The 10,108-nt window shown below is 40.4% G+C and overlaps 1 protein-coding gene across 1 annotated transcript in view; it reads right to left on the reverse strand.

Moving 5' to 3' along the window:
- Positions 1–5,252, reverse strand: part of SECISBP2L (SECIS binding protein 2 like) — a 61,704-nt gene extending 56,452 nt beyond the window's left edge. Inside the window, exon 1 of the mRNA XM_032417038.1 lies at positions 4,982–5,252. Coding sequence (XP_032272929.1) covers positions 4,982–5,005 — 24 coding nt within the window. The 5' untranslated portion in view covers positions 5,006–5,252. The remainder of the gene's footprint in view (positions 1–4,981) is intronic.
- Between the last annotated feature and the right edge of the window lie 4,856 nt (positions 5,253–10,108).

Raw genomic sequence — 10,108 nt, forward strand, 5'->3', positions numbered from 1 at the left:
TACTGGTTTTTGGATTATCTTATTTATTAATTTTGGGTTTTCTATTTCTTTTCCTCTCTTGCTTTGATAGGGTTTTCCTGCTAACTTCTAGCCCTGGACACTTGATTTTTATTTACCTTTTAAAATGTTTAATAATGAAAGTATTTATGACTATGCATTTGCCTCAGAGTATAGCTTCAGCCACATCCCATAGGTTTTCATACGTATTACTTTTTCAATAACCCATAATTCTACTTTTTTATTTCCTCTTGATCAAGGGCTTAGGAAAAATGTCTTTTTAAATTTCCAAAGGTCGGGGTGGCTGGGTGGCTCAGTTGCTTGAGCGTCCAACTCTTGGTTTTGGCTCAGATCATGGTCTTGGGGTCCTGGGATCCAGCACCACATTGGGCTCCCCGCTCAGCAGGGAGTCTGCTTCCCCTCTCTCTCCCTCTGCCCCGCCCCCCACACTCTCGCCACCAAATGATCTAAAAAAAAAAAAAAAAAGTCAAAATTCCAAAGGTTATTTTACTTTCTTTTTGATTACAAAAGTATTATTTTTAAAACCTGTTAAGATAAACCATTTACTTATATTCATTAAGGCCAACTACAAGTATTATTGAATAATAAATGTTTTATAGTAACTTATTCAGAATATATTTAGCTTGCAATACCATTTGAAGTTTATCAATTATTTAAAGGAAAGAATTATAAGCCAGATGATTTTGTATCTTTATCGGTGAACAGCACTTTGCATGAAGTCATATGTATTTGTTCCATGTTTGATTTTCTAAGAGTTAAAGACACTGGTGGATCAATAGTTTTGTAAATTGTTTTATTTTATTTTTTATTTTATTTTTTTTTTATATTTTTTATTTTTATAAATATTTTTTATTTAAATTCAATTAACATATAATATTATTGGTTTCAGAGGTACAGGCCTATGATTCATCAGTCTTATACAATACCCAGTGCTCATTAGATCACATGCCCCTCCTTAATGTCCACTACCCAGTTACCCCATTCCTCCACTCCCCTCCCCTCCAGCAAACCTCAGTTTGTTTCCTATGATTAAGAGTCTCTTACAGTTTGTCTCCCTCTCTGGTTTCGTCTTGTTTTATTTTTTCCTCTCTTCCCCTATGATCTTCTGTTTTGTTTCTAAAATTCCATATATCATGAGATCGTATGATAACTGTCTTTCTCTGATTGACTTATTTCGCTTAGCATAATAACCCTCTAGTTCCATCCACGTCATTGCAAATGGCAAGATTTCATTTTTTAAAAATTTTATTTATTTAATTTATTTATTTGACAGAGAGAGAGAGCGAGAGCACAAGAAGGGGGAGCAGGCAGAGGGACAGGGAGAAGCAGGCTCCCTGCAGAGCAGGGAGCCCGATGCAGGGCTCGATCCCAGGACCCCGGGATCATGACCTCATGACCTGAGTCGAAGGCGGCCGCTTAACCAACTGAGCCACCCAGGTGCTCCAAGATTTCATTTTTTGCTGTGTAATATACATATTACACATCTTCTTTATCCATTCATCTATCAGTGGACATGTAGGCTCTTTCCATAGTTTGGCTATTGTGGACATTGCTGCTATAAACACTGGGGTGCAAGTGCCTCTTCAGATCACTACAGTTATACCTTTGGGCTAAATACCCAGTAGTGCAATTGCTGGGTCATAGGGTAGCTCTACTTTCAACTTTTTGAGGAACCTCCATACTGTTTTCCAGAGAGGCTGCACCAGCTTGCATTCCCACCAACACTGTAGTAGGGTTCTCCTTTCTCCACATCCTCACCAATATCTGTTGTTTCCTGACTTGTTAATTTTAGCGATTCTGACTGGTGTGAGGTGGTATCACATTGTGGTTTTGATTTGTATTTCCCTGATGCCAAGTAAAGAACTTATCTAGGGACGCCTGGGTGGCTCAGTCGGTTAAGCGTCTGCCTTCGGCTCAGGCCATGATCCCAGGGTCCTGGGATTGAGTACCACATCCCACTTCTTGCTCAGCAGGGAGCCTGCTTCTCCCCCTGCCTGTGCTCTCTCTCTCTCTCTGACAAATAAAATCTTTAAATGAACTTATCTAATGTTAACGTTCTAAAAATTAAGCCAATGTTTAAATTAGTTGATAATACAAAAGATACTGTAAACTTCAAGTGTTTTGTCACTTCTAAGGCTATTGTTCATTTTTAAAAAATGTCTCAAAACACTGTCTTAAATTTCCTAAAAATAGAAACATTAAGCCTTTGTGAACAAATAAACTCCATGACTTATTTTTCACATCCCTTTACACCAACTTTCCCCCCCCCAAGGACAAAAAAAAAGGCATTATACCAAGTAATAACTGTTCTTAGAACATCTAACTCTGGCAATTAAAATTAAATTACTTGTTTTGATTTAATACAGTCTTGCTAAAAGAGAATACCCCTGAGATCCTCTTTTGGTTATAACATTCTTTCAAATAGTCACTACTGCAATTAAGACTATTATCTAGCATGTATTCCAGTAACTTACTTTTTATAATCTTGATCAACATATATACAATTCAACATACATACAATTTATCCTTTTATCAAAGATTTTATTTTTTAAAAGAGCAATATGAATACCTTCAGGCAAAACATGCTTAGATTTTTTTTTTTTAAGTTACACTTGTGCAATACTCCAAGGATTTCAATTAGGTTAACATGAAATGTACAGTTTGTATGAAGTACTGTTTTCTAAAAAAATCAAATTTCTATAAATTGCTAATCACTACAATATTATGAGTAAGTTTTAATGCTGTAGGCATTCCCCAAAATTCTGAATATAAGACAACACTGATTTAAAATGAAAAAACAAACATTTTGTGAGGGAAAATGGAAATCCACATATCACATATATTTTTAGTGACTTTTACCTATCTAAATTCACTTCATTAGTAAATATATAAAAGTGTATTCCAAATAATCTGGAAAAGCCATTACATTACTCTGTGGTATAGTGGAAACAATGAAGAACTTCACAAAGTGGAGAAAGCTCAGTTCTGGCCCCTAATCTACCATTAAATTAATGGTTCTTAGCCTTTTTTCAGTGATAGATTCCTTTGAGAATATGATGAAAATAATGGAGTCTTGCCCCAGAAAAATGCTAATATAAAACGAAGCACACTCCTTCCAGGTCATCCATGGACCCCTGAATTAACTGCCTTCAGCCTGAACAAGGCAAAGCAGCACCACTTTTCTGTATCTCGGTTTCCTGTGAGTATGTAGCAGGTGGGAAGAGAGGGTGGTCAGAATTATTCTCTTACTTAAGGTTAGGCTGAGGAAGAGGCAGGAGGTACCAGAATGAAAAAAGGAAGTAATTCTTCAACGGAAAACCTACATTCATGATTTCTTTCCAATCCTTACATTTCTACAAGGTTTTAATAGGTTGTGGACTTCGGAAAGATGTAGGATGAAAGAGGAATAGGTTCTCTAGTTTAAATAATCTGCTCACAGCACTTGCTGTTAAGATAACCACACACAAATAGCTATGCTAAATAGTTAATTATATTTCCTCTAAGATGAAAGGAACCATAAGTATACATATGGTAGCATTACTGGTTATAGTTTTGGCATCATGAAGGACCTGAGTTTAACCTTTTTATTAGTGACACACATACAAGAAAATTGTTCAAGAAAATCTCCTATTCAATTGTCAGACTTTGAAATTAAAGGCATTTCTGATAGATGCCTTAAAATTTTTTTTTTCATTAAATTGGATATAGGCTGTATATAGAATACTCTGGGTCACTAGAAAGCCAAGAGGCTCTGATCAATTTTGCTTTGGTAAATCCACGTATTATCTCATAAAACTCATTTGTGTTTTCAAATTCATATTCTCATAATTTTTTTTAATTAAAGCTTTTGTAAAAAAATAAATATACACAACTAGGAATCTGCCTGCTAAAAGAGCCAGATTTCAAAATCAAAATTGCCTCTGACTAGCTACATATATACATATATACAGGAATTTTGAAATCTTGTCTCATTTCCTCAGATACTAATTATCTATTTGTAAAATAGGCAAATCACTAGTCTTTTTCTCCTTCATCTATTTGCCTAGCTCAACACCGAGCAAAGCCTTCAACTGAAGAGAACGCATAGTGAATAAACTTCGATTTCATCAAATTTTAAGTCGTTTCATAGAGGGCTCAAGGATGGAAAATACTAACACTTTGCGGGGGGGGTGGAACAATTATTTTGGATTATTATTTACATTTTCATCATCCCTGCCTCCCAGTAACTACTCGCGTGGATAATAAAGAATTTAATACAATTAAAACCAAAATAGAATACTAATGGAACTACTCTGAATATGAAAACAGTCTCGGAAATGCGTTCATACTTCGGATCCACATTCTTAAAATATAAACTCAATTTTTCAAAAACATTAATTTTTGCAAAATAATTGGACAGAAAGGCAGGGGAAACCCATAGTATTTCATACCTTAAAGGAAACACCTCCCTAAAACCACTGCAAAAAACCATGCTCTGCTCAACGGAACGTTGATCCAAAAAAGCCCATAACCCCCCTGCTCTGTAGTTATCACACATTCTCTGACAGTCTTTCTGGGTGAGAAGCCTTCGAAAGCCTTGCCACCTTGAAAACACATTCCAGAACTAAAGGGGGGAGGGGGCGGGAGGTTACTCGCTGGAAGTTATAAACCCTCCTCTCAGGCAAGCACTGACAACTTGGGAGTCCTCTGGCCCCTAACACCAAACCACAGAGGAGGGGCAAAAACAAATCCCCAGCCCGGGGGAGGGGGGTAACCAGGGATGGAAAAGCCCCCGTCCCCCGAGGCAGCAACTGGAACAATGCAGGAGTGGGGCGCCGCCAGGCTCTCAGGCGAGGGGAGTCAGCTCCCGCAGGAACCCAAGGGCTCCGACAGTTCAGGCCCACACTCAGAGACCAGGGCCCGCTCCGGAGGAAGCGGCGACCCCCAGCCGCCGGCCCAGCCGGCCCAGCCCGAGCCCGCGTACCTGGTCAGTGGGGGCTCGGTCCATGGCGCCTGCAGCCGCAACGGGCCTGCGTTAGTCGGTGTGGAAAGCGCCTCGGGCCGCTTTCTCCATGGCCCCCCGCTCGAGTCGAGACAGGGCTCAGGACCTCCGCCCCTATCTGGCTGGCCCCGACACAGAGTCCGGCTACGCCACTGGCCGAGGGGGTGGCTCCAGCCCTGGGAGAAGGAGGAGGCGGTGGCAGCCTCGGGGAGGGATCATCTGGGACGGAAGCCGAGGAGGGCCCAAATAGGCGGCAGGAGTAGTGGAAAATGGCGGCTCGCGGAAGGGAAAGGGGGGAGGGGCCGAGAAGGGGCGTGGGCGGAGTGACAGCAGAAGTCCTGAGCAGGTGGTAGCGGGAGCCTCGGCTGGCTGACCGGGAGGCTGAGGCCAAGTGGAGATTCCTGTAAGCAGGTGCCCCAAGCCACTCTGCGCTTTGAGCCGGACTTAACTGTCCCTTTGGACTGTTAAACTAAGGAGTGTCGGGCCACTTGGGACACAGAACACCCGGGTTCCAGTCTTCAGGGACCTCAGAGACTACTTCATTATTCCAAATCATCCCTTAGTAATGTTGGAAGAGCTTTTAGCTGCCCGCTGTACATAGCGATCCTTCCTTATGTTATCTAGCTAAAGGAAGTCATGTTTATAAAGGAAAATACCACAGAAGGGCCACTGGAGAGAAACTGAGTCAGGAGGTTCCACAAAGGCTTATGGATTAGGTAATTCATTGTCCAGGCGCAGGCTCACCTCCACCCTCACCTCCAGGCTGATCTCGCCTATCTCAGAATCCCTGATTTAACTCAGTCTGTATCACACCAACCAACAGGTAACTACGTACTCTGCTATGTGGCTTTCCTCCCTGTGCTTATTGATTGTTCCTTTTATTATATTATATTATATATATTATATTATATATATTATCCAGTTCATTAGCTCCTCTAGGAAAGAGACTGGGCGCTTGGTAAGCATGGCTGATTCCCTCTGGGCATCTCCTCAGACAAACCTTCCAACAGGTACCTCTTCCCAGAATAGTTCTTGCTTGCTGGTCAGCTCCAGGGTGAAGAAGAAAAATAAAAAGCTATATAAGCTAAATTATACTTAAGTGAAGGAAGGGAATGGAGGTGGCTCCTGTTTGAGGGACTGGAATGGAGATTTACAGCTGGGAAAGAGAATTTTAAGAAGTTTGCTTTGTCATGCTTCAGAAGACATCAGTAAAGACTTGAATTGCCTTTTAGTCTAGGTTGTTATTCTGGTTTTGTTTGAATTGGATTCCAAGAAGAGGCCGGTCTGTGAAACCTCTAACTGTACTTATATTGATACTGTACTTTGACCTGGTAAAAGGAGCTATATTGGGTTAACAAGACTTACATCAAAGCTGGCAGTAGAAACTTTATAAGGAGCAGCATTTATATTTGTACACAGAGATCTTTCATTTATTTAGCTTTAACTAAATAAAATATTTTTATTCTCGAATTTTATGTGTTTATGTGCATATGTGTGTGCGTGTGTATGTATGTGTTTGTTTAAATTGTACATGTATGTCTGAATGTTACATACATGAAGAATTCATGCAATGTAGCCCCTATCAATGAATGCAGAATAAATTTAGGTTTGCATAGAAAAGCTAAGCTATTTATATGAAGTAGTTATGTAAACTAACAGATGATCATCCTCCTTCACAATTGAAAGATAAAAAGAATTCTGAATTTTCAGAATGTCTCCCCACTGGTGGTCTCTAACTATAAGACACCCGGATCTAAGTAAAAAGATAATAATAATGCAGTACTAATGTAGTCATAAAAATATCACAGTTCTTGGTCTCCTTCCTGCTTCTAAGGAGTAATCTGAGAAAATTGAAATAGAGGCTCTCTAAGGATCTTTCCAAATTACAGGATTTTTATGACTATGAAATCGTTCTCATTGAGAATCTTCATTGTAGAAGATATTCATTTAAATTTTAAGATCAGAATTATAAGAAATTATATGAACAACAATGTCACAATGCCATTCTTATTTAACACAATCCTAGAAAAGATTACATAGAAATTAGAGTAAAAAATTAAAATATATGAAGAAAAAAAGACATTTGAAAATACTACTTTGTATGGATGAGATGATTGAATTTAATTAATCATTTCATTGAGCAACAAATATTTAATGTGCCAGGTGCTATGCTAAGTACTGGAGGCACAGCAGTTAACACGACGCTGTGAAAGCAGAAACCATGTTTGTCTTGTGGGCAAGACATACATAGAACAAGTAATTACAGGTAAGCTGCACGTCGTGAAAAAGGAAGTTTAATAGGTTCCGCCATAGTGTGGGATGGAAGGTCAGGGAAGTCATATGTAAGTAAATGGCATCTAAGCAAAGGCTGAAGGGTGAGTAGGAGTTAAGGAAAAGAGGTAAGAAAGTGGTTCCAAGAAAATGGCTGATGTGAGGACCCTGGGGTAAAAGTATCCAGCATCAGTACTTAAACAAGCTCATTCCTTGAGAGTTGAGGATGAGAGGGATAATCCAATAGAGCAAGGCCTCTGACAAAGTAAAACCAGGAGAAGAAATTGGCCGTAGATGGGAGTAGGTACGTGTTGTCCATGATAACGGAAGGAAAGGGAAAAAGGGTAGATATGACTGCAGATACATTTATAAGTTGAAGGAATTCCTGTCTATGGCTTCTATTTTCTTGGGGAGGTAGGGGGCCAAGATTATCTGCTGACCATGGAGGGAGGCAGAGTTGTGATGATCATGCACTTGTCAAAACTCAGCAAACATAATTTAAGAGCTACGCATGTCATATAAATTTTACATCAAAAAGAAAAAACTATAAATATTGAACTCTAGTTTTAAGAAACTCATGTTCTTACATAACCCAAATCTCTATCAAGATATGGAATGTTACCATGAAGCCCAGTGGTTTTTAAAGCTTCTCTACTTATATCAGATGTTTGTCTTCTTCACTGCTGCATCTTACTACCTATACCAATGCCTGCCACATAGCAGGTGCTCGCTAGATATTTGTTGAATAAATGAACATGTGCTATGATATTAAATCAGGATTTTTTAATTCAGGGGTGGGTTTTGTTAGGCATATACATTTCACTGAATGAGCAGGATTCAGTGGGGTAGGAGAACAAAATTCTTTCATTTTTGCTCCACTAAGTCTTCAAATTCTCTGAGGGCTGCTCTTTATTCTGCCCTGGATGATATCTCATGAAGGTCACACAAACTTCATTCCAAGTTAAAGCTTTGCCTTTTCCCAAGCCCAGTCCTGCTTCAGGACTGCAGTGGGTTATGTGGTATGGGCCACTTTTATTTTGTTTTCTACCTTTTGCATCTCCACTTCCTCCACCTTAACTACTCGCTGATTAAGCTTTCCAATTCCCCCAGGTTTATATTGTGCAAGGGAGGGTAGCAGAGCTTCTCGGGTGTCTCAGATATATGACATGCACAAAGGCACTTCCGGGCAACCACTTACAACCCTAGCCTCAGCTCTTGGGACTTTTTGGGGTTTAGCCCTCTTCTTGATCCCTTGGGTGCTCAGCAAAGTACTCTTCTTAGCTGGACTCCCTTTTAAACTGGCTTCAAGTATAATACTCTCCCACCATCCCTGGGAACATTTTTGCTATACTCTTTTATCACTTAATCTCCCTACACATCCATCCCTCCATAAACTCATTAATTCATCTTATTTTTGGTGTGTAACAAAGTAAATTGCTTACATCAGTATACTTTCCCCTGGGAAAACTCATGTTTCCACAGTTGGTGAAAGTGTGGCTTGTTTCCAGTGTTCTCTCTCTCTCTCTCTCTCTCTAGTCAGCCTCTGGTTTTCTTAGGAAAGTATCAGATCCCAGGTCCCTGTATTCCCCCAGACTCCAGGCAACATGTATCAAGTTCTCCAAGTGTTTCCCTGAAAGCTCCTCTCACATAGCTTGAGATTAGGGGGAGCATCTCTTTTTTCCCTGTGGGCGGAGTGGGGAAGTGTCAAGTGTCTCCAAAGCAACACTCTTCCTGAGTCATCAGCCCCCTACCCCACCTCCATGCTCTCGGGGCTGGGCACGAGTGATGAATAATGCTAAGCCACAATTTCTTAGCATATTTTGCATGGTAGTCTAACACCTGACTTTAGGATGTAGGGGTACTTGGCACCTAACCCATTGTCCTTTGAGCACCTGTCAAAACAGCGCCCTTATTGAATGTCATGTTACATGTTCATTGATTTAACAAATATTTTTTGAGCACCTGTTCTATGCAAGGCACTAGTCTAGGTAGTGAGAATGCAACAATGAACAAAGTCACTGCTCTTGTGGAATTTGCAATTTAGTCTGGGTGATAGACAATAAGCATATAAAAAAGATAATTTCATGTAGAGATGAATGCTGTGAAGGAAGTAAAACATGCTAATGTGATTATTGCAGACTACTTTCATAGGTTGACCTCTAAGATGTGGATATCTTACCTGAGACCTGATGAGTACTAAAAGGAAATACCAAGGAAAACAAGGCCCTGGAGGGAAAAATCTTGTCATCAGAGTAACAGAATGGAGAAGACAGGTGTGAGTAGAGAATGGTAGAAGGGGAAGAATGGTATGAACAATGGACTGAACATGAGAGTAGAACCAAGCCAGATCATGTAGGAATTTATAGGCTAAGGTAATTTTAAATTCAAAAGCAATTTGGAGGATTTTGAAGAGGTGCACGCAAATTCACGTTTTGGCTAAATGCTAGAGTCAAATGTCAAAATTAATACTTTCTGGGATATAAAGACAAATTTGAATGTTTATTTAAGAATTGAGGGACAGGGGGTGCCTGGGTGGCTCAGTCTGTTAAGCGGTTGCCTTCGGCTCAGGTCACGATCTCAGTGTCCTGGGATGGAGCCCCACATGGGAATCCCGGCTCAGCAGAGAGCCTGCTTCTCCCTCTCCCACTCCCCCCTGTCTGTGCACTCTCTTTCTCTCTGTCAAATAAATAAATAAAATCTAAAAAAAAAAAAAGAATTGAGGGATGGCTGGGTGGCTCAGTTGGTTAAATGTCTGCCTTCGGCTCAGGTCATGGTCCCAGGGTCCTGGGATCGAGTCCCCCATCGGGCTCCCTGCTCAGCGGGGAGACTGCTTCTCCC

Source organism: Phoca vitulina, unplaced genomic scaffold, assembly GCF_004348235.1.
Source record: "Phoca vitulina isolate PV1807 unplaced genomic scaffold, GSC_HSeal_1.0 scaffold20, whole genome shotgun sequence".
Lineage (NCBI taxonomy): Eukaryota > Metazoa > Chordata > Mammalia > Carnivora > Phocidae > Phoca > Phoca vitulina.